Here is a 24,849-nt window from a genome sequence, read left to right as displayed (position 1 = left end):
CGAGCCATAAACGGACTTTCAAAGGGGCGGGGGAGAGTTTTGATCAGGGTTTGTCTTGACCACAGAGAAGAAGAGACACCGTAATCTTGCGAATCGAGCCGTGGGAGAGATCATAGTATCTCATTGATGTTTCACTGGTTCGTTATTTTACCGGGACTCTGGTTCTGAAGTTTACATCGGGGCTGAAACGATTCCCACTGTGCGCTGACTTTTGAGTCCGGTTCGCCACGTTCTATAACGTGAAACCCTTTAATCCACATTTTCTTCTCGGATGTAAAATAAACCGATTCTTTCTACCCTCGCTTTTCGTGCTGACAAAGAAAGTGGGAGGACGCCGCACTGTAACTTTGCCTGCAATTCAGCCGCAAGTCTGTGGACCGCATGCATTACGAAAGTATTAACTAGCTAACAAACCAGGGGGTGGGAAGTTTTTTCTTTTCTTTTCGAAAAACGTATTAATAAGGGATTGTATCTGATGGGGGTGTATGATGGAGCGAGACTCCAATCAACTTGTCGATATTTAATCTTGCATATAGCAGGCATTGTTGAAGGCACCTATTTTTTCCCCATTTCTCTCTTGGAATATGGAAGGCAACTCCCATCGCTGGTAATGATGTACACGCTTCTTAGTAGATTAAAGGGGGGTAGAGAGGCGCGCTTCCAGCTTCAAGTGTTTTGGTCAAGTAGGAAAGAAAATCCCTAAGCTGCAAAGGAGGACGAATTGTGAATTTCGATGCCATTTTAAATGAAAATGAAAACCTATCAATTGTGTATATGTGTTTTGGATTGTTTGCAATAAAATAAAGTCATGGGTTGTAATATTAATATTTTATCCTTGGCTGAGGGAGAAGAACGTATCATTGCAAAGGTACACTACTTTTAACCAGTCAACAAAGGTCTTCATACAGTTGATTTTTTTTAACCCCTCAAGCGATGCAAGACTGGAAGAAACGGAGCAAGGAATCTGTTATAAGGTATTTTTATTAAAGCAATGTAGTTACAATTGAAAGTCACTAGAGTAATTATGCAGTGAACTAGTAACTAAAGGTTCTTACCCACCGGTAATGGGGTGGGGGGATTTACCAACGCATACGTAAGAGAAATCATTCTTTGGGCATGAAGTTAGGAGGCTTTTGGTATACGTATAAAACAATTAAATAAAATGTCTGTGACACTCTTGAAGTGCGTAAGGTACAGAGAAGTCAGGTGCAAGGCCCGATATATGGAGGTCACACCAGGAGCCGCTCGATCATGCGGCTGACGCTCGCTCGGAAGTCGGGGCGGATACCTGGCGATGTGTGTATGTAGGCCGGTTACTGCTGCGGCGGCGGCAAAGCTGCGTGATTCCTGCTGGGAGTTCGACCTGATCCGCCACGACCGCAATGGTGAGTGGTTTGCAATCCAGGGCGCCCTCTGAGGATGCGGTGCGCTACCGTTTGCGCCTCCGGCCACGCCGGGAGCGTTGCCCTAGGTGGAAGGCAGTCCGTCTGGCCTCGGCTCCGTCCCGGCTTTCCTACTGAGCACATGTTCCGTGGCCAAAGTTTGACGGTAAAAAAATAAAAGCATATAGTATTTCGAATCCATTTCCCATACCTCAAAACAGGAAATTAAATATCGACCAATTGCAGAGTGGAAATTTATTTTACACGGAATGGAGATTGACTAGGGGCGGCACGTAGCGCAGTGATTAGCGCTGTATCTTTACGCTTCTGGGACTCAGGGCCCAACGTGCGAGGAGTTGGCCTGTTCTCCTGTCATTCTGTCCCGCAACCATGAATAGGACAGTCATTGTGGGTGAGTCTTAGGTAATTGACATCCCAACTCCATATGAGAAATCATGCAAAAAACAAACACCCGTTCAGATTCTCTATATATCTGTGAACTTCGGGAAGAGCTACATCGTTTACGTGTATGTATGTTTACGTGTGTGTTAGAGCAGTTGCTGAAATCATACTTGACACTGTCAGCCTGTAGGAGTCGATTCCTATTGTGACATCGATTTTGATGTTGGTAAGGATCATGGAAGGTCCGGTGCACAACAGCCTCATAGACCCGCCGGTTTCTCAGCCCACCTCAGAGATCCCAGTAGCTATCGGCAGCCGTCATCACTCGGAAGCGGCAGATGTCATTCTGAAAGGAAACGGGGCTGATTTCACTGACCGTAAATATTGCATCATGAATGACAGCGTGTTCTGTGAATGGTGGCCACTAGCAATAGGATTAGAAAGCTGTGGCGGCTTGGCGTCATGTGCCGCTTTAATCCTTCTCTCAATGGTTATTTTGCTGGTTCTTATTGATGCAAATCGCTCCGTAATTTACAGTATAATCCCACCCAATAACATGTGGCTATAGTGGCCCAGGAGGGTGATAATTATGTTACAGTGCAGTTCTGTGTTGAGTGAACTTTGCATCTCCTGAAATGCTCGTGACATAACATCTACTTCAATGTAATTCCACATGGTGTACATTTACGCAAATGTCATGTTATGCATATAAATACGTATGAAAATTTCGCTAATACAAAAGTGATGATTGTTTTAAATATCACTTTTTTTGTGGGGGGGGGGGGTAGATGGATAAAACATGTTCTAGTAAAGTTGCCCTTAATTTGGGTTTGTTGTGCCTAAGTAACGGTTAGAAATTAGGACAGGAAGGATGATAAAGGGTAATGAAGCTGAAGTCTTCCAAGAAAAGCAGTATTCAGACATCATCCGCTGGCAGAGTAGCTGACAGATTAGAGGGGCAGTCCCACTGAAGTGCTTTCCAAACAAAGCTCACTTTGAATCACAATGTCAAGTAGTCCACAGAGCTTCTGTCATCAGGCTCAATTATTAGGAGATTATGTGTTCGCTTGTCGATTTAATGACTGCTTCATGCTGGTCCTGGTGGGCATAAGTTGTGGGGGGGGGGGTGTGATAATGGTGTCACCAGCGCTGCTGGTACCACTTCCGCTGGAGTCGGCTTAAGGCTGCACAGGGGCCAATGAAATGCGACCGCGCTCTATCTTTCACTACGTTATGCATGCAAATGGGGAGATTAAGTAAATGACGATCGGCTGCTTCAAAAGTCTATTAAAATCAGGACTAGCTAGTTTTGCATACAAATGTGCTCCTTTCTTGTGTTAGGTGTACGTCACTCATTCTGTCGGTTAGTAGTCTGGACCTGGGGACACACGTCTCCAAAAGAGGCCTGCTGTTCTGGCCCGTTTTGGCAGAAGGTGGAACATCTCCGAACAACAGATAGCTTCGGCCAGTAGCTTGCAATGTCGGGAGGACTTATTGTTTTTTGGCTTGTGGTGTTTAGTGGTACGTGGCGTGAAACCAGCAGTTTTTGCTGTTTGCCTCGGGCCTCTGGGGCTGGGGGCAAGGTTTTAAAATTTGGTCCTCCATCCATGCGTGTGTTTTTGTCCAGTGTTGTGTTCGTACATCATCTCGCCTTGGAAAGGCGTGTGGGTCAAGCGAATCGGTGACCCCGAATTGCCTGTAAAGTGTATGATTGCCCCCGAGATGAATAGAGATTCTACCCAGAGTGCATCCTGCTTTTTGTGCTGTGCTTTCTGGGATGTATTCTGGATCAGCCAGAGTGGGTTGATTTTGAAAAATGAATGAATGGTGGATTGAATGGCTTTTGTGTTTTGTCTTCCCGTAGAAAACATAGGGAGAGACATGACTGGGATGTTTTTGACACCCTTTAATGAACAGGCGCAATCAAAATCATGTGATGTAACAAAAATGAACGTCTTTGATTGGATGCGGTTACAGACTGATTTGAATATGGTCAGCAATTGGCTTACGAGGGGATCCCACTCTGATTCTGTCGACCGTGGTCTTGGTCTTGGTCTTACATAGATATGGTGCTGACTCTAACACTGATGCTTGCTAGGCTGCCCCGTGATGGAGGACTGATAGCACAGGTTTTGCTGTGCCAGTCTGTCATTGGGCCTTTTTTCCGTGTTCGCATCCTCTACTAAGAAAAAAACGACTGACCCCTAGCGTGTTCCAGTATGTTAAGCACCAGGCCGTATGTCATGTGCGTATGCCGTTTGGCGGGGGCTGTGTAGGCAGGTGACGCTCCCTTGTGCCCAGTTAAAGACTGGGTAGCCGGGGACTGATCATGCTAATCCAGCCCTGTATGTCTCCAGGTGGGCCAGCTGTCCCAGCGATGAGCTCACACTTGGCCAATGGTAGGCCACGTCTCTGATTACCTCATCACCATTGAGGCCACACACAGTGTACATGAGGTCAGCACCTCAGCTGCCTTTCTCAACCGTATATTGTTTTTTTTTTTTTTGTTTTGAATGGGAATACTCGCACTGACCCAGTGCCCCTCCGTGTAAAAATTTAGCTTTGTCCCTGATCGCTGTACGTTCCATTAGCCTAATGTGTGCTAACAACAGAGGCCTCTGGGTCACACGGGAACCGTTTCCATGGCTACCTAGTATGCGGCTTTCACTGTGTCCTGCTGGTTTGTAGTCGGCTCCGTAGGCTCTTCTTTATCTTTGGTTTGTGTTCCTACCGAGTGCTAAAACATTATCGCAGGCTAATTTGGGAGCGGCGTGGAGAGAAAGGTGGCGACGCGATAGCGAGAGTTAAACTTTAAATAGACGTCACATCCCGACATTTTTGGCTCGTTTCTCCGCTAGGTAAGAGCCAGGCGCTCACAGCCCAAGGTCCGCCTCTGTTCCCGCGGTAACGTCCGATAACGGGTGAGGGATGTGAAGCACCAGACAGGGCTGAAGGTGCATAACGGAGATTGCACTCATTAAACATCCCCTAAGCTGAGATCACTCACCGTATACTCCCGTGAAACCAGAATGGATGGTGGTGACGCTCACCTGCCAGACTGGCCGGGGGAGGCCAACGGAAACAAACACCATGCCTGAGTTAATTTAACCCCCATGGGAAGGGGGGGGGGGCGGTGAATCGACATACTCTTCAACATCGAGGGAAAACTTTCTTCCGCCGCCTGACCTCGACTCTCTCTGTTCTCTCTCACGCTTCTGCTCTCTCCTATTGGAAGCGGCAGCTCAGGCTGATTAGCAGAGGTCCGCCTCCCTCTGCCCGCCCCAGCCGCACCGACACGCTCGCCAGCCCAGTTCAGTTAACTCACCCGCGCCATATGCAGGCCCGATGGCCTGTTCTCGCCCATCCTTGTCACTTTCATCTTTCTCTCCCAGGGTTGGAGCGAACCATTGCCACATGAAGGGGTGGGGGCTGTGGTTAGGGGTTAATACACAGAACATGGCTTAACTGCCATGAATTATATGTTTCCAGGAAATCCCAAACAGTCAAAAAAGGCGAATATGGCCTGTTAAATATTAACCCTTAAATGAAGCTATACATCCATTCCATCATCTGGACATTTTAGGTTTCCACCTCCCTATGTTTTATAGCGCCATCTAATAAGCCGAATCCTCTGCTTCTCACTGATAATTAGAAGATTGATTACACCTTCCAAGCTTTTGCCTTTTTTTGAATTTATTCACACTGTCGCATTTCATTATGCGACTGCAAGACGGAGGAGTACAGCAGAGTACGCCTCTCCTGATCTCCCGAAGTTGCCCGGTATAATTTTCCCATTCAGACTGATGACTGTGGTCATTTGCTTCATCCACCAGCCTGGCTGATTGGTGATTAAGTTGTTTACAGGGTTGGGGGGGGGGAAATGGATGCAGGGTAAAAACTACAGTTGGGAGACAAATGGCAGTGAGTGGATGATGGCTTTTTAACAACGAGCCAGTTTGCATAAGGGGGGGGGGGAGATGCAAAACATCTCGGGCCCGAAACCTGCACTGTCTGACCCATTAGCACAAATTAGCCAATAGAGTGATTCAGGAAATTTTGTGGAGATGTCACAGGGTGGCGGTAGCATGGCGGTAAGGTTAGACCCATTCTGACGGTCTGCTGCAGAGATCCACTCCTTTTCTTCCTGACACTTTCCAATCACAGGTACTCGTTCCAGGTTATCAGGACTGCCAGCATCAGTGGAAGACCTGACGTCCTCGATTGTTTTCTCTACGCCTTGGAGTGTCGGCGATCCGAGCAGCGATCTGTCTGAGTTTAACACAAATCATGGGTTATTGTTGCCGTCTAATGGCTTTGATAAGACGTTTTCGGTACTCCGATGTCACAACAAGGCTGAAGTGTAACTCCGCCTTGCCCACACTGCTGATGAAGCCCTCGATGGCATGTTTCCTTTTACGTGAATGGTTCCAATCGTTGTTTTTATTCTCCTGTGGCACAGTGCGCCCTTAATCTGAAAAAAATGTTTTTTTTTTGGCCACTGAGAAGTAGGGATGGGTACTGGCACCAGTTATTAAACGGGCTCCAGGGCTAAATTATAAGACTGTAGTATCGATAAGTTTTAACTTTATCGTTTTAGTTTTCGGTACTGAAAACTGAAAAAAATTAAGAAAATAGACTTCATATTTATCGCCGTGTGGTGTGTTGCTGACTACCCAGGGTTGGTTCCCGCCTGCGCCCATTGTTCTCAGGACAGGCTCCGCTCCCGCAACCCCAGTTGGGAGTAAGTGGTTACAGTGATGAATGGATGGATTTCTTATTTATTATTGCTACATCAGTCTCAGAACTTGTGTGTGAGGGGGTGACATGGGGCAGCTCTCTGTATTTCTCGCTCTCTCATGAGCAGCAACATGCAGCACACATGCAGCACACATGCAGCACACATGCAGCACACATGGGCAGACCCTGCTTTAGTGACGGAGAGACCTAAACATTCAAAACTGTGGTTTCACTAGAGTCGATGCCGACAATGCTTGTTGCCACAAATGCAACAAGTCTTCTGCATGAAAGGGCAGAAACACAAGCGATTGGTTGAAATATCTAGCGAAAGATCATCACATGCATACAGAGAAATACAGTTTTTGACTGCCTAGCTTGTAGTATGTTGTGCTTGCTTACAGAGTTGACTAAATTATACGAATGTGGATTAATGATTAAAAATAATAATTAACCAACCGATTCTTATGGGTGCATTCATAATTTCAATCTGAAATGGTCAGAGCATCATCTTTCGTTCAGATCAGAGTAACGATGAGTACTGTTAAAGTTCCATAACGTAGTATCAGTAAGAGTAATAGTTCCGTTAGAATCTCACTACCCTACTACGAAGAGGGCAAAATTTATAAAGTGGACTTGGGAATGTTCTGGAAGCGCTGCAGTTTGAAAGGTGAGAGGTCATGGGACGGTGGGCGGCCCAGGCTGAGCTCACACAGCACCTTGCCGACGACGGGGCCGAACTTGAAGCCGTGACCTGGGTAGAGGGAGAGAAGAGATCGATAAGCGATTGCTGATTAGCTGGATGGCTAAAAAAAAAAAAAGAAGCTTCTGGTCCGAGGCTCCGCCCCTTATCTGTCACATGTCATGCACGCCCCCACAGCTAGGCGAGCAAATAAAAAAAAGCTGAATTGTACCGTCTGCCATGGAACATTAATTTTAATGATTTTTATTAACTCGACGGGAGTTCGGACAAAATTTAAATCGGGATGATCTGCTCCCTTTAACGAAGAGGCGTTTGGCACCAGACCTCGGTAATGAGGGCGGGCTGGGGGTGGTGCTTCTTTTTATTGGTTGTTGCTGCAAATGTCAATCACTCCCAGCAGCCCCATCACAATCCTGCAAGGGTTTTTTTTTTGACCCAAGGGGCCTCTTGCAATGGTACGCGCGGCTCCTGGGCATCGAAGCTAGCAAGCTCTCCGGCCGAGCCCGACGTTAAGGCAGTGTTTCCCTCGTACTTTAATGATTTGCGCGACAGGCACACTCATTTAGCGCGTGAGAGACGCGGACCCTTATCACGAGGCCGGCGTGCTGGTGATTCGTCGCCATGGCAACCACGAGATCCTGTTTCGAATGTTTCACTCCGGGCGACAGTGCTGGGGGGGGCAAAGGGAGTTTGGCCCATGGAATGGAACAATGTGGGTCTCTTTTTCCAAGCGGTAGATCATCATCAGAGAGCAGCTCTCAAGCCGCCGGGGTACAACACAATAGGGAGGGAAGATGGGAGGGGGGAGGTAAAAAAAAAAAGGTTAATGGTGATGAATCATCACCCCCACGACAGTCCTAATATGTTATTAAAGCTGAAGAACAAATGTAATAAATCACTAGCTTTCAGGGCCCTGGGACGGGAAGGACGGCCTGGCGGCTGTGCGGCAGACCTGCAGAGGATGTCAAATCAGCCTCGTCACCACGCAACAATACATCGGGGTGGCTGGGGGGGGGGGGGGGTATGCATCCTACAGGCTTAGCTTCCCATGTATGTCCCAGGCAGCAGTAATCATGTTTGTAATTAGTGGAACAAGGTGTGGAGCAGATGGACCCCATTGATGGCAAGAGGGTGGGGGCTATTTCCCCTGACTCATGGTCCTCCCCGCAGGGGGGGGGGGGGGGGGCAGTCCCTCATTCCTCTCTGACTTTCGGAGTCAAGTGTACAGTATGGACATGGGTACACTAATAGGGGGTCTAGCACTTTACAGGAGCCCTGGAATATGTTAAATTATAAGTGGGGGGGGGGCAGAATTTCTAGCTCTGCCCCTGGGTAGGGTAAACGTGGAGTGTGGTACATGGGGGCAGGGGGGGAGAGGGTAGATTTTAGCAGCACTGACCTGAGAATCCTGCGCCGATGATGATGTTACTGTGCATCGGGTGACGGTCCAGGACAAAGTGGTGGTCTGGGGTGACCTGTGGGGTGGGGGGGTACAAGCCCGTGAGTGAAAAACCCTGTCAGGCGTGTGAGACCCGGCCAATTTTCCGGACCGCCAGGGTGAAGGTCATGCTTGAGGTTTCAGTCAGCTACTGTGGGCTTAATATAGGTCTGCATGGCAGAATCCGACATTACAGATATGGCATTTTAGTACTGTATGCATATATGTGTGCCCCCCTCCCCCCCGCTATACATTACATTGTGGGAATCAAATTATTTTGATGTTGTGGGGACCATTTTTTCTGTCCCCACAAGGGGAATCTCAGTTTTATAAGAATCTGACTGCGATCAAAAAACTGAAAGAGTCTTGTGTTCTGTTTGGTTACTTATGGTTCAGGTTAGGGCTGGGGGGTGGTTACAGTCGTCACTGTTGGGATTGGAATTTTGCCCATTGAAGTGACTGGATGGTCCCCACTCCAGATAGAAGTACAAGTCTGTGTGTGTGTGTTGTGTGTTTGTGTGTGTGTGTGTGTGTGTGTGTGTGTGAGTGTGTGTGTGTGTGTGTGTGTGCGTTTAACTGAATAACGAAAGTCTCACACAAAACTTTACAAATCAAGTTCATCTCCAGTGCACCGAGTCTGGTCCTCGGAATTAGGCGATTGATGTCATGAATTGATTTACTGAATTATTTATAGTGCAAGTACAGAGATGAGCTGCTATCTTCTATCCAGGGTATGTTTCTGTAGACTTTATATAGTCAATGAAGAGTAGTGAGAATTGTCATAAACACACAGACCGTAGCGGGTGCTTGTGTGTTAACGGCGTCTGGCCTCGGTACAGACCGCCAGTCGGAACCGGCTACCTGCTTCCTCCCGGTGGCCGTGGAAGACCAGGGACCTATTAGCGACCTCACACTCAGGTGTCTCTAATTAAGGGCTTTTCAGCCTCTGGAGAGCTTGGAAGTCAGGGAGCGAAACAGCAGAGCGTGTTTTGCAGCCTAAAAAGTGGAGCTATTTTTTTGGTTCTTTTTCTTTGCACCTCAAATTAAAGGTCTACTTTTTAGTTCTCAAAGTGGTCAATGACCGCCTAAAAATGGAGGTCCGGCTTCTGTTGGCTCGTGAGAAGCACTTAAGATCGTCCCTTTGGTGCCTTTTCGTGCTTAGTTGCTTTGACGGCTCCCGCCTTTTCTCCTGTTGTGTGTGCCGCTGCCCAATTCATCGTAACCCAACAGTCGTCCCCAGAATCTTGCCGCCATTACACTTCCCGTCTCGCGCCACCTCTCCATCGCAGCCTGGTCCTGAGTGGTGTGTGGCGTGACAGGGCTGTGTTTCAGCGGTGGAAGGCAGGATGAGGGAAGTGGATCGATGCACAAGCCATAGAGCTGTCAGGATGTTTCTCCTCCTCTCCTCCTGGGGTGGCTGATGGATTTTTTGGATCTTTTGCGCCTCGGCCCATCAGCCCGTGCTCGTACGCGTGTGTCCACACGAGTGTTTTAACGCATGGCTTTTGATGCATCTTCCTCGGGAGGAGGAGTCACAGGGATGTACAGTAGAGATACAACGCTTCTTGATGTGTCTGTCCTTGACCATTGACTGCATATGCATTTCCTTATAGCTGCTGTCTTTAATACTGATAGCATTGCTCTCAGATGTATTGGCTCAGCAGGTTTATACTCAGTGCCCAATACTGGAAGGTCACTGGTTCAAATACCTGCATCAGGAGGATAATGTCACTGTTGGGTTCTTGAGCAAGGCCCTTAACCCCCAGTAGTTGTCCCTGCTCACTGAATTGTATTTCGCTTTGGATAAAACAGTCTGCTAAATATATGTAATGTGCGGTGCTATCAGGACACACAAAGGTGAGTTTGTATGTGTATGAGTCTGCCCACCACTGACCGTGTACAGGCAGCTCTCCACGACGGCAGGAACAGTCTCCAGGCCGGGCAGGTGGCGGGAGATGTAGCTGGACAGGATGGCGACGTCCCCCCGGTCTGTCTGCTTGTCCCGCTGGTCGGGGTCCGTCTCGCTGCCGGTGTGGTAGCAGACCTGCAGGCAAAATGATATTAATGCGCTTCCTCACTCCGCCCAGTATGGTGCTAATCGACAGCCCGGGACTGGAACTGCGCCGTTCATGGTTCCTGTCGTTACGGGGGTCGACTGGCTGTAATGCGGCAATAATTTAACGGCCCGGCTAATAGTAAAACTCTCGGAAAAGCCAAACCACGGCGTGTCTCATTTGCATAAGGACTTTGTGGCTACTGTTGCGGAAACATCAACATTGATAATTGCTGCGGCTTGTAATTCATCTGCAAACAGCTTCTGGGGTCTAAAGTTATGGGGGGGGGGCTTCGGGAGCCTAACCCAGGAATGCAGGGGAACCGTCTAGAAAGGATACTCGTCCATCACAGGGCTACTTTGTGATTCTTTGTCCTCTTATATATTGTCTATACTGTATACGGGGGTTGGACAATGAACCTGAAACACTTGGCCAATAGTGTTTGAGGATTCATGCCTGTATGTGCGTAGCCTGGAGGCCAGTCTTCACTGATTGCATATTCCATCAGTAATAGCAGAATGTAAAGGCTTAATTAGCAGAGCAGTAGCAGAGCTGTATGTTAAACATTGCAATTCGAGCAACATAATGGGAGACACTTCAGACTTCAAAAGAGGGCAGATTATTGGCGCGTGATTCGCTGGCACATCTGTGACCAGGACAGCGAGTGTTTGTGACGTATCGAGGACGACTGTCTCCAGTGTCGGTGCCTCAGCCGGAAGGATGGAGCACATCAAACAGGAGTCACTCTGGATGTAAGAGGAAAGCTGTGTGAAAGGGGTGTCCAGGGTTTACTGACCAAAAAAACATGAAACCGCAGCTGCCCAAGTCACTGCAGAGTTAAACATGCACCTCGACTCTCCTGTCTCCACCAAAACTGTTGGTCAGTAGCTCCACAGGGTCAGTATTCGTGGTCAGGCTGCTATCGCCAAACCTTTGGTCACTTGGGCCAAATGTCGTTTTCAATGTTGCCAGCAGCGCAGATCTTGGGCTGTGGACAATGTGAAGCATTTATTGTTCTCTGAAGAGTCCAGCTTCACTGTCTTTCCCACATACGGAGAGTCACAGTGTGGAGAAGCTCCAGAGAGGCTCAGCACCCAGACTGCTGTGTAATCGTGCAGCACGGGGGTGGATCAGTGATGGTTTGGGCTGCAATATCATGGCATTCCCTAGGTCACTGACCAGGTACCATTCTGGAAGACCCAGTGGTTCAGACATGCCAGACATGTCAGGATGATAATGCACCAATACACACAGCAAGACTGGAGACAGAGTGGTTCGATAAACATGAGAGTCAAGTTGGACATCTCCCATGGTTACCAGATCTGAGTATTATTGAGCAACTTTGGGGTGTTTTAAAGGAGCAAATCAGGAAATGTTTTCCTGCACCAGCTTCACATAGTGACCAGGCTACTGTTCTACAAGAGGAATGGCTCAGAATCCCCCCTGGCCGCTGTGCCGGGCTTGTATCTGTCATTCCCAAGACAAACTGATGCTGCATTGGCCACAGAAGGAGGCCCTACACCATAATAATAGATTATTGTCGTCTAAAACCTGCTGTTTCAGTTCCTTTGTCCAACCCCTGTACTTGTGCACTCATATATATATACACACACACACTGTTGTCCACCTGTTCACAGTTTATATGATTCGTTCATGTTCCCAGTGTACGTCTTTTGTTCATTCAGTTTAGATTTCTATTTATTTGTCTATGTTAACCCGGCCACCAGGTAATCTTGTAAAAAATTTCCATAATCCTCGTTGCTGTGCTTGTATTACTTTTGTTTGCACAGACATACACTCTGTGATTAAGATAACAGGCATATTGGGATCTGTATCACTATGTTCTGGAGGACCGGCCTTAGCACCCTGCCCCAAACATAGGCCACATGGAGCCCACCGTGAAACATGAGGCAGCGGTACGTGCGCATTCTGGGGGACGGGGGGGGGACGGGGGGAGATGGGGGCGCCAGAATGCAGAGCCAAGCCACTGTGAAACTTCCGGGCTACTCTAACTGTGCGGTTTGGAATCAAACAAATAAATCTCCTACCTGCTGTTCATGCATATCGTCTTGCTCTGTATCTTCAAGTGATCAGCTTCAGGAGATTTATGTCTCAGTCGAAAAGCTCTTTGAAGGGCTAAAATCATGATGGGGATTCTTGAAGCTCCGTCGTGCATTAAATGTGAACCCCGCCATGATTAAATAGCTACAGTATCATAGTATTATGGTGGTGGATTTTGGCTGATGCGGTTAAAACGCTGTATCTATAATCAGATGGTTGTTTGTTCAGATCCCGCGGCCAGTTAGTTTGCCATTGGGCCCTTGAACGAGGCCCTAACCCTAGAGCTGCTCCACGGACTGGCTCACCCTGCTTTCTCAGCTGTATGTCACTTTATATAAATCCATCCCTTTTCCAAACCGCTTATCCTACTGGGTCGCAGGGGGTCCGGAGCCTATCCCGGAAGCAATGGGCACGAGGCAGGGAACAACCCAGGATGGGGGGCTACTCCATCGCAGGGCACACTCACACACCATTCACTGACACATGCACACCTATGAGCAATTTAGCAACTCCAATTAGCCTCAGCATGTTTTTGGACTGTGGGGGGAAACCGGAGTACCCGGAGGAAACCCCACGACGACATGGGGAGAACATGCAAACTCCACACACACGTGACCTAAGCGGAGACTCGAGGTATGAGGCAACAGTGCTAACCACTGCACCACCATGCCACCCTCACTTTATATAAATGCCTCAGCTAAATACATAAATGGAAATGTAGTGCTGTTGCATTCTTACGCCCCCCCCCCCCCCCCCCAGTCTAAACCGAACTGAGCGGGAATAGCATATTTAATAGAGTAGTTTCATTTTGTGATATACAGAGCATCCTTTGCCCCATCAAGTTTCTAAAGAACACCCTTCACCCCCATTCAATGATTCCTGTTTATTAGCGAGAGTCCCTCCATGGGCAGAGTAAGGTATGCATCAGATTTAAAGCCATTGTTTCATTTGAGTAATTTTATTTGACATCTCGCTAGCTGTGAGCTAGGAAGGCATCAAAAAACTGGGAATGTTTTTTTGGCCTCTTTGACCCGGTGCTCAGGACCGGCACTGTCAGCTGATTGGGTGACACGTTACGGAAGGGGACACCATTGGCTCATCCTCAGCCGCAGCTGCTCATTGGGCAGTTGGTGGGCATTCTATGAGCTTCTCACCTCCCGTCAACCCGCTATGCTTGTTATGTAGGAGGCTGTGGGACGAGACCCTAATTACGCATGAACACGTCGGTACTAAACGGGAGGTCACTGGAGAGGAGGTCACTCGCCTTCATTAGCCCAGGGTACTCGTTGGACGGGAGGCCGTAGATGTCGGTCTTCTCCATCTCCGACGGCAGCTGGATGAAGCAGGGGAAGCGCCTGCTGACGCTGTATGTTCCTGGAACCTTTTCCCTCCAGTAGCAGACATTAATCTTCTGCACCTGTCCGACGGAGAGATCATCCAAAGTGGCCCTAAGGGCAAGCCCATAAACATTCCTAACGAGGGAAATTTACGCTCCCTGATTAAAGACTGCCTCCGAGTGCCGACGATGGGTTCCTTCATTGTCTTGTCTACCGTCCAACTGCAATTAAGAAAGTACCGACGATGTTCCCTTTAGGAATAAGATGAGATGAATATACACTTCTACGGATTGCGGCTTCGCGGGTATAACAGGCGTACAACGATCTGACGGCTTTCAGCTTAATTAACTAATGGGCCATCCTTTTAATTTTATGACCAGGAGAAAACTGCCCATGAGATGGTTCAGTGGTCGTGGGCCCACTCAAGGTTCAGCGTCCCTGGCTAATGAATCGCTGTTCTCCTCCTCTGTCCTTCTGGAGAGTTTGTCATTTTGAGTTTTACTAAATCACTTTGTTGACAATTAGCTCATCTACAAGAGTTCAGGATATTCATCTGTCGTATTATCCAAAGAGAACGAACGTCAGAACTTTGGGGTGTATCTGGTGCATTTGTTCGTCAGACCTACCACTTCTGTGGCGCCAGATGGAGAGTCTAGAGCCAAGGTTTGACAGCTCTGTGTGTGTGCGAGCGCGTGTGTGACAATGGCTACAGGAGAATGGCGTCTGCGGTATGCTTTACCTGCAGGGGTAGCTGGAGGCCGACGTGGGACAGCACTGCATTGGCCCAAGGCCCGGCTGTGATCACCAAGCTCGCAGCTTTGTAGACTCCACTGGCTGTTGTCACGGTGACCTCCGAGCCAGGCGTGATGCCAGACACTTTCTCCCCATCCTTGATTATCCCGCCCAGCTTCTGGAATGCCCCCTGGCAGCTCGGAAATCAGACGGAAGAAGACTCAATGCATCACACGTAGAGTGGACCATCAATACTTGATTTTTTATTTTTTTTTTTGCAGTTTCAAGCCAAAGCGGATAATCGTTTTTGACTTCAAATACATAAGAGGTGTTATGCCGGTGTAGGTTTGCGTCCATGTGCAATAAACCATCTAATGACCTGATACTGATGCTTATTCTGAGGGGGGCAGCGTGACTGCAAATCGGAAGGTTGTTGGTTCAGTTCCCATGGTCAGTAAAGTGATTGCAGCCCAGAAAATGGTCCTTAACTTCCAGTTAGTTCAGAAACTGTCTGACTCTGTTTGTCCTCTCAGTTTTATTCAAAACAACTTACAATTATCTACAAAGTAAATAGAATATAAAATAAAGGTGCTTTGTAAAGTTGTAAATAGAAGAATGCAGGCTTTGGATTCCAAGACGATAGTCGGAACCAAAATGACGTTACAGAGATTAGCCTAACACAGCTAGCATAACATGGCCCTATGTGCTACCCTACAGCAGCAGGGTCAAGGCTAGACATTTGGGTGTATTTCAGTCTAGCTTTGCATGACATCAAGCTGGAACAACCTGGCCTGTTTTGTCCGAGTGTTTGTTGACGTTTCGATGGTGGATGGTGTCGAGTGTGAGGCTCTGCTGTTGACGTCTGAGTGACCCTAGCAAAAGCCTTTGAGATCTTCTGTCTCCTCTGGGACCTCGGGCCTTAATTAGAATGGTAATCTCCACCCTCTGTCTTTGTACACGTGCAGACTAGACAGGACATACACATACAAACACTTTGCAAGGGTTCGATGGGAAGCTAGACTTGTGACCTGCGTGAGACGTGCAGATCCCTGACAGCCAATAAATCAAGAATCGGGTGGGATGAATGTCACAGTTTGAAGAACCGTGTGATCCAGTTATCACGTAATGAACGGGTCTTGCGCACGTTTGATCTGTGCTTAATGCCACAAAGGGGAAGATGTGGTCAATCAATGCGCAGAAGACTGGATAATTGTCTCTAGTTTGCGTTAAAACAATCACTACTTCTGTTAGCTTTCCTGTGCAGAATCTAGCTGTCCCAGGAAGATTTTCTGACTCATTTTCACATTTGATTTCTTTTCGGAATTTGTGTGCAGAAGATGCCCTGAATTTCAGATTCCGTCCGCTTGGCTGCCGCTAAATTCATCAGTCAATAAAGCTGATGTTGGCATATCTAAGATTAACATCTTTAGTTGATCTGCCTGGGGAACCTAATCGTTTTTTTTTTCTTTTTTTCAACCTTTTCGCAAGGTGGAGGTTGGTCCATATTTATGACCTATTGGAACGTTCAGCCAATCACATCCATAATATGTAAGAAACCGGGACACCCCCACTTGACTTCTCCTATGTGATCCATTAACTCAGGAAACTGCAAACTCACCAAGTATCCCTGACTGAGGAACTCTGTAGCCTGCTCAGGATACCTTAGACCAGCGTGTCTTAATCTAGTCCTTAGGGACCCCCCCCCCCGAAAGGGTTCATTTCTGCTCCCTCCCAGCTCCCAAAACCCCTGCACTAGGTATTCTGTGTTATTGCTTATTTAGTTTGTTCTAGTCTGTTTGGTTCTAGGGTGCTGGGAGCAGGGAGGAAGGTGGAATGTGCAGTCTGGGGGTCCCTGAGGACTGGGATCAGAAACCCTGTTTTACATTCATCTGGGCCCCGCAGTTTTCCACATGTTCCTAATGGCCCTGGGCCCTTTTAAGAATGTGCTCTGCTGAGCTCCAGACGCACTCTTGAGTTGTAGGATCCTCCCCCTCCCACCCCGTCCTCAGGCATGCACAGCCCAGCCCACCTGGCCCAGCACACAGTCTCTGCATTGCTCCTCCTCCTCCTACAGCGACGGTTAGCCCAGCCCAGGAACTGCGAATGGGGCCCTCAGCTCTGTTCTCTACTGTTTTGCATAGTATGAGAAAGGTTGCCCTGTTTGGAAACGATGGCACCCAGACAGCAAACCTAAATGTTAGTTTTAGGAAGAAAACGTTTTCTCCCACAGGTATTTAGTATCGGTTCTCCATTTGCTGCCTGGGATGGATCCCCCCCCCGACCTTGTACTGGATAAGCAGATGGATGGATGGATGGAATATTGTATGTAAAATACATGCAGGTCGTCATTTAGCATTTTCCTCATTGTCTGGCCTGTGTTGTTGCCATAGTTACGTGCCTGATTTTCTCTGCTTTGCTGAGGTTATACTGTACTTATGTTGCTGTATTTTGCTGAACCGGAAGACTGAGAGTCCCCACCTGTACGGCCTTTAAGGCGCGGTCGGCGTACAGCACCCCTGCGGTGGTGTCCACGACGGCACCGTGCCCGTCGCCGAGCTTGAAGTGCGGTATGTGCTGAGGGAATTCTCCCGGTGCCAGGACCACGGTCGGGACGCGGTTCAGTTCCAGAGCCTCCTTCACCCCCTGGAAATCCCTGCTTTTCTCTGGGCCAGTGACCAAGAGCCCTGTTTGTCTGTGAAAATTGGGGGGGGGGGGGGGGGGGCGTCAGGTGAAGGCAGGAGAGGAGGGAGCCTCACCGATGTCTTTCTTAGGTTATTTCCTCCTGTTAGCGTTTACTCAGGTTGTCAGAAAGTCTCTATTCCGGTCGCTCTTGTGAAAGTGAAACAATCAGGTGGTAAATTAAATCAATTTCTACTCATCGCTGCTTTAAATTAAATTAACATTACCAGTAATTGATCTGCCTTTAAGAAGATGAAGTAGCGCTGGATTGACTGGCCCGTGGCAATTAATCTTGCAGAAGATGTGAACGCTTCACGTTATGCTATAAGCCCCGGCTGTGATGTAAATACAGGCCTGGTACGCCCGCGTCTCTGTTATGATAGCGCCCCTCTAACATTGCCGCAGTGTTTCCCAGTCACGTGACCGTGTGCGGCCTTGTGCTCTGCTATGTATAGCTACGCTTTTCAGCACAGCTCCCCTCCCCCTCCTCCTTGCATGGGCCACCCCAGGTCATGTGACTGGCACCTGCAGGCTGGATGCATGATGAGAGCAGTGTCTCCATCTAGACGGGAATCCTCCACCCAGTCCATTCCCTTAATGGTCTCTGATAACGTTACTGGATAAAGGTTACCCCCCCCCCCACACACACACATACACTGTCCAGGATTCTGCAGCCTCTCTCAGAATCTCTTTTAAAAATAAAAGGAGACAGGGAAACTATCTGGGCAGGGGTGTGGGGGGGGGGGGGGGCGGGGGACAGGGATGTCCTGCCTCGGATGGCTGTATCAGCTGTTCTGGTCATTTACGAAGATGATGACTGCTGTTTATGTCACTTTCCGCCATCAACCAATAGCTCAAGACCCATCTCTTCTACTATGATGGCTCATGTTCCCTGAATTTTTTTTTTATGTTGTGCGTCATGCTCATTGAATAGTAGTTTCTTGCTTATGTAGAGATTGTTGTGTAGCTCCTACTGCAATACTTCTTACACTAGTACCTGGGCATTCATTGGGGGTTTAGCCTAGCCGCACTTAGGCCTAGCCGAGTCCTTGACAGCTGTATGCTTGCGGCGTGCTACTTGCTTGTGTTGTGAATGATGCTGTGTGGATAATGGAAAGGCCTCACTGATACGTGCGTTTGACCACGCCGCACCGAACTCTGATCCAGCTACAAGCTGGCCGCTTGCAGAGTATGGGAATGGGTAAGAGGAAATCCCCGTGCGATACTCAAAGGAAGAGACACCGCTCGCTTGGCACGGTGCCCCGTGCACTGACGAGAGGGCGTTTAACAGCTGGTGGATGGCTCTGACCGCCTGCAAGGAGCATATTCAGATCTGTGAATGAACCTGGAATTGCGAAAGGGTCTCTTTTGAGCGGCAACGGATGCAGTGGCATTCACCTGTACAGCTGAACCCCAGACTCTGCCTCCATGTGCGCCCAGAGCAGGTAGGACTCCTCCATCATGCGGAAGTAGAAGTCCTCCTCGTAGGCCTTTCGGATGATCCGTGTCTGTCCGTGGGAACTCCCTCGCGCATGGGGAAGGGCGAACTGGAAAATCGGAACTTCCATGAAGACCCAGGAGAGAGTTGGCTCAGGAAGACCTTACATTTGCAGGATTTTTTTTTCCTTTTTAAGATAATTATGGGTCGTCGTGAATGTTCATTATATTTTATTCTTCACCCAGGATTATCTCCTGTACGTATCTTTGTAGATACGTATGTGTAGAATCTGTGTGTGCTGTGAAGGAACAGGTTGTGGTAGTTTTACTTACACAAAAATGTTCTGTCGACAGAAGAAAAAATGATTGGTTCAGAGAGATAACCATTGAGATTATAGAGACATCTCTAGAGACATCTTATTGGTTGGTCCTGCCTCTTCTAGTTGCTTGGACCCCCCTACACTACAATCTGATTGGTTATCTCAATGAGCAAATCATTTTTCCTTCTGTCCTTGTGTGAGTATAACTCCCATGAGTGTTGGAAGGTAATTTTCTTGTTATTCTAAACAGTGTCGATTTAGCTAAACATTTAACTGTGGCATTTTGCACATGCTTACTTTGTGCTGCGAGGGTCATTCCAGTTTATTTGGTTTGCTTGTTCAAGCTGGGCAAAGATCATGCTCTTTTTAATCTTTGTCTTTAACAGCACTGTGGCCATGAACTGGCTCAGCAGTGATCCATTTTGAAAGTATCGGGTCTCATTTTGTCTATAAATGTGTCTGGAAAGTGGTAGAGAGCTTCATATATTTTATTAGTGCAAAATGTCAGAATGGACACCACAGGGAGTAGCGTTTGTATACACACAGGCCCTGGAGCTATTAGAACACAGATGAGCTTTTTGTTGGCCTTGTTTTCTGTTCTGTACGAGGTCCTTGTACACTTAGCATGTAACGTGTAGTGTCACTCTTGCATAACGTTATCTCTTGATTACGCTGGCTGTAAATAACCAATGAACAGTTAATGAAAACCCATGCTGATTATGTCCAGTTTAGTTACTTGCCCTCCTTGCACACTGGCTGTGAGTGTGTGCAGCCCTGAGCTGGTTAGGACTGCATCTCGACCGCCCGGCAACACGCCGCTAACCTGTTCGATGAGCAGCGTCTTCCTGTTGTTTTTGGCGAGGTGGTAAGCTGTGAAGGACCCTTGGATCCCCGCTCCTATGACGATGCAGTCATACTTCTGGGATGACATTTTCTCGGCGCCGAGGTTCCTCAGTGCCGGCGGCTCAGTCGACCCTCTTTCCAGCGCTTTCTGTGCCTTCACAAAGCTCCGGCTAGAGTTCTCGAATTACACTTATATAACCCTGAGTGGCCCCTCCCCCGTCGTCCTGGGCAATGCCTTCTTTGAAAAAAAACAATCCATAGTATTTGGCTGAGAGTGAAGCGTTTCGGGGAAAACGGGCCTCATCAACACATGTCTATCTCAGGGAAGCAAAAACAGGAATAAATTCCTTTTTTTTTTGTGTTTGTTTTTGAAACGTCTGTTTAAGAACGGCCTCCTGTTTTAACGACTGCGTGGCAGGCGGACAGTGTCTGCTCCCTTGAGTGGGAAAACGCTATGTTTTATCTTGAGCAAGGCAGCCAAGAGGAGAAAAAAATAAAAAATAAAGGATCCGTCCCAATGCATTGTTCTCTGAGCTCCGTCTCCAGTTTAAACTGCTACATTTATTGTTTCTGCTGCCTGTTGCCCTGGAAAACTTTGCCCTGTGAATGACTGAGTGGTTTATGGGTAATAACAATGTGCGGGGGAGGGGGTGCTTCAGGCGAGCTTGACTCAGATCGTTAAGTTTTTCGCACCTTTACACACCTGCTCTGTCGGTTATCATCTGATTACTGCCTGGCACGGTCACATGGGATATAAAAGGACCTTAAGCATAATGTCTGCTCTCTTAGATATTACCAAGAGCCTCTCCCTCATATAATTGCACGGGTCAAAGTTTCTGTCTCATTTACTTGGTCACAATAAAGCCGTGGGAGTTCTCCTCTTGGTTGTCCGCGCTCTGTGCATTGAGACGCTCTAAACATCCCATTGATTTTCCTGCCCCTCTGTCTATCCCCCGCTCCAGCTTAGCTGCGGACAGCTGGCTTACTTCCTCTGAATGAGACTCATTTGCAATCGATCTCTGCTCAAATAGCTCGCTTGTTGATCTCGGGCTGGACCCCAGGGGGGACCTGACAAAGATGTGTGCACTTCTAAATGTACCTAGGGTCCCGTTGGGACCTTCATACCGTAATCCGTCCTTTGTGCAAGGGCATAGACCTCTCCCACCTCTGCCCTTCCTTTTCTGAGATTAAAGGACTGGAAACTGCAACCTCCATATCGCTGGTGTCCTAAATCGGGATACAGACGCTCCTCTACTTGCGAACGAGATACGTTCCGAACGGCCGTTCATAACTTGAAATGTTCGTAAGTCGTTATTCAACATCATTTTAAGGGTGTACGCAAGTACAAAGGACTACGATGCTGGGAGTTCGCACGCTACGCTGCTGCGCGGCGGGATTAGCGGGCAGAAGTCGTACTAGACAGAATTGGCGAACAGAAAAAGAATATTATGTTGCGGACAGGAAACGGGAGCCCAAGGAACACAATTTGGACTTACTGTCCTCTTCGTCCGTATGTCTGAAGGTCCGTAAATTGAAAGTTCATAAGTAGAGGAGCGTCTGTACTATCTGATCATCGATTTTATCTGTTGCTGACTGATGAATAATAAAACTGTAGCTACCAAAGTTCGAAACTCGTTCCAAATCCCCACCAATCTTTCTCTAAATAAACGATTTCATTGTTCTGGTTCTGACCCCATGCCCTGCTAGCTTCTTTTATGGCTCTGTGGTGTTGAAGCAAATGAAACAGTCCTTGGGGATCGATCTTATTAAAAAACCCCTGAAGATCTTTTCAGATTTAGAACACAGTGGGGATTCAGGAGCAGAAGGGATGGGCATGGGGGCCTGAGGTCTGCGGGCTCACCAAGGGCAGGCGGATGGCAGGCCTGGCAGACGTGCCAGGTAGGTGGTTCGGGGCAGCCGGGTCAGATGGCCTCCCTGCATCCCGTGGCCTGCTGCCCCGACACTTGGTGAGCCGAATGCGGAGTCTGGCTGGCTTCTCCTCGCCTCTCTCTCCTACACGCCCGCGCTGATCGCTCAAGCACACATCGCTAAGCAACGGCATTGTCTCCGAACCAGAGGTTGGCATGAAATTGTAATCATTAGCGATATAATTTGGCAGTTATTGCTCGATAAAGGTTAATTCGCGATGCCTGTTTTTCATTAATCGTCCATTAATCAAGCCCGTACAACATGTAGGCATCTTAATCCTGTTTAATTTGATGTCTTCCTGTTTTTGCCTGTGCGTAAAATTGCACTGAGTGCAGTATTCTTTTTTGGGGTGGGGGGGTGGTGGTGGTTTAGACGCCGCACTTAGGGGCTGAGGGGTGAGACTGAAGTGTCCTCCATGATTCGTCTTTCCCACCAATTATATCTCAAGCAGGTGAAGGTTGGCCACTTCAGTGTAATGTATTCATGAGGAAAGGTAGGCCTTTCCAGCCACCGTCCCTGATTGAGTTTGAGCTAATCCGCTCGCAGTTCAGTCAGCTAGCGATGGCGACGGGCCCTCTGGTGCGAAGCTCTGACATTCCAATTAACTCGGAGTCAGAGGCTCGCGCCTGCCGATGAGACCAAAGCCGTAATCACCCCGGAAAGTATCAGGCTCCTAAAATGTCTTTGGTTACTTTTTCATTTCCTATGAGTTTCCTGTGTGGGCGGCATGAAGCTTTAAACGGGCTCGACTCGTGCACGCCGGCCTCGTTGGTAAATAATACCACCGATGGGAAGTTTGAATCCAAATAAAACGGAGGCGGAATCGGTGGGATGGGTGGGAGAGGGGGTATGGGTCTCTGGGGTGTCGTTTTAGATGTCCCCACAAGGAGCCTACAGCCAGAGAAGACCTGCTCTCTAGCGCCACCCAGAGGAAAGCGTCCATAGGGACCCTCCCCCACCCCGTCCACGAAGGCCTCCATATTCTGCGGGCGCATAAAATAATAAACAAACAGACAAACAAAAAAGCCACTCAGGCGCATTTGCATGTGAATCCAGTTGCTGTAATTACTTTCGCGTTAGGCCACGTTGTTTTATTTATGCTGATCCTCTCTCTCTCTCTCCCCCCTCCGCCCCCCAAGTTTTATAATTGCTGAAATGACATGCAGTAACCATACACAAAAGTTGAAACTGATTTACTTTGTTTTTTTTTCTTCTTTTTTTGGGGGAGGAGGGACTCCACCCTTTGACTGATAGGTTGGACAGAATGTGTGTCGACTTGCGTTCTTGGCCACGTTGCTAAAACCTCTGCGTGAAACTGATAGGAACGCAAAAACGCACGTGTGAGCACCTCTGTGGCGGGAGATCCCTGAACGCCTGATCCAGGTACAGATAGCTCGCTGTGCCACCTCTCCGGGGGCAAGGCAGGGATGCCCGAGGCTACGGCTTAGACGAAAATCTGCTGAATTCCCGTGCGGGGGCCGCGCTGCTAGTCGGTCGCCCAAAGGCATCGTCAGCAGAGAGATTTCCACCCTTCGGGGTGCTTATTGTACAGAGAAGGAAACCTCGTGATCCACTGACATCAGGCCCGGATCCCTGATGAAGGACATACTAATAAGGAAACTATTAATGAATAGATTTGAAAGCATGATATGGCTGGACAGTATTTCCCAGAGTACTCTGCCTCATGATCACTGGTGCCGTTCTGCTCAGCTAATTTGCACACCGGTGGCATGTACACAGAGGACTAAGGTGTACATTTAAAATATATTCTGAGGCATCACCAGGAGTGATCTGGCAGCGTTTTCAAGAGTTGTAGTCTGTCCTCGTTTAAACAACTGTCACACGGCACACCTGACACTTCTGCCTGATAATTCTAGGGCAATTTGATTTCTATGCTTGGGCCCATGTACCAGGTGGGAGGGTTCGAGCCTGAACCATTAACAATGGGATGCATTGTCACGGTGCAATTAAGGTCTGTCTGTCCTTTACAAAGCAGGGGTCTTTCCCGGACGTCTGTCGCTTCTAGATTAGCCCAGATCCATGCGGAAAGAGTAATTCATCAGGCGTTTATCGAGAAGCGGCTCCTCAGCAGTTTGCGTGCGTCTCGCTCATCCCATCGCCTCCCTCGCCATGCGGAAATTTGTCAACATAACAGAAAAAAAAGAGGGAGGTGGGATGCTGATTTCAAAGAAAGTGAGCCGAGGATGCGGGGGGCGGGGGGGGTGGAACCAGCATGCGTCTACAGGAAAAGGTCACGCATGAAAATACCAGACACCGAGCCTCAATATCTATCCAACTGCAAGCAACACGCTACGCTATTTACCTGTCATTTATGGCGACGGCTTTTTATTTTTTCCTAGTCATGTTTAAATATCAGGTCTATCTCGTAAATATTCATGGCTGCCCTGCGGTACAAGTTGCCGCTTTGGCCCCCTCTAATGAATAAGTGAATGTGCCATTAATAATGCATTAAGTGAGCCTCTCAGCCTGCCTGGCAGCCTCCCTGCTTCAGGTGGCGTAAATGAGTCAGTCGCCGCGGCCATGGCGTGCTGCGCAGGAGCCGCCGGACTCTCCGCTCTGCTAATTGGCCGGCCCCGCTGTCAACGGCGAGCTAACGGCTGTTTTATCACGCTTGCCACCCCTACCGGTTCAGACCCAGTGCTTCTTTTACTGAATCCCATCTCCCGTCGGTTTAAACGAGGATCCCTCTGCGTCTCGGTCGCCGCGGCGACCCTGGCAATGTGGGAGTTTGTGCTGCGTTCGTGTTTGAGCAAGGCTCATGTTTATATATATATATA

General features: G+C 48.4%; 1 protein-coding gene and 1 long non-coding RNA gene across 2 annotated transcripts; both read right to left on the bottom strand.

Annotated features, from left to right (window-relative positions):
* Positions 1-963: 963 nt before the first annotated feature.
* LOC125725025 (uncharacterized) lies at positions 964-5,743 on the bottom strand. The gene is made up of 2 exons (XR_007387286.1): positions 1,955-5,743; positions 964-1,516 (listed from the first exon to the last, which is right to left on the bottom strand). It is a non-coding gene; the product is annotated as an uncharacterized LOC125725025 (long non-coding RNA).
* Positions 5,744-6,542: 799 nt separating this feature from the next.
* Positions 6,543-20,315, bottom strand: pipox (pipecolic acid oxidase). Its single transcript, XM_049001562.1, has 8 exons — positions 20,103-20,315; positions 18,921-19,069; positions 17,322-17,535; positions 14,851-15,033; positions 14,039-14,191; positions 10,554-10,703; positions 8,621-8,696; positions 6,543-7,272 (listed from the first exon to the last, which is right to left on the bottom strand). Exons 1-8 carry the CDS (start codon positions 20,208-20,210, stop codon positions 7,142-7,144), a joined length of 1,164 nt encoding a protein of 387 aa, XP_048857519.1. The 5' UTR covers positions 20,211-20,315; the 3' UTR covers positions 6,543-7,141.
* Positions 20,316-24,849: the final 4,534 nt, after the last annotated feature.

Source organism: Brienomyrus brachyistius, unplaced genomic scaffold (assembly GCF_023856365.1).
Source record: "Brienomyrus brachyistius isolate T26 unplaced genomic scaffold, BBRACH_0.4 scaffold59, whole genome shotgun sequence".
NCBI lineage: Eukaryota > Metazoa > Chordata > Actinopteri > Osteoglossiformes > Mormyridae > Brienomyrus > Brienomyrus brachyistius.
The sequence above is the reverse complement of the archived record's forward strand: the minus strand, read 5'-3'. Positions and strand labels throughout refer to the sequence as shown.

Excerpts from the sequence above, each read along its gene's own strand:
- pipox (XM_049001562.1), bottom strand. The coding sequence starts at position 20,210 with ATGTCATCCCAGAAGTATGACTGCATCGTCATAGGAGCGGGGATCCAA. Across the intron at positions 14,192-14,850 it reads GCCTCCAGCTACCCCTGCAG|GTGCAGAAGATTAATGTCTG; the intron begins GTAAAGCATACC and ends TCCGTCGGACAG. Across the intron at positions 7,273-8,620 it reads CATCGGCGCAGGATTCTCAG|GTCACGGCTTCAAGTTCGGC; the intron begins GTCAGTGCTGCT and ends CCCTCTACCCAG.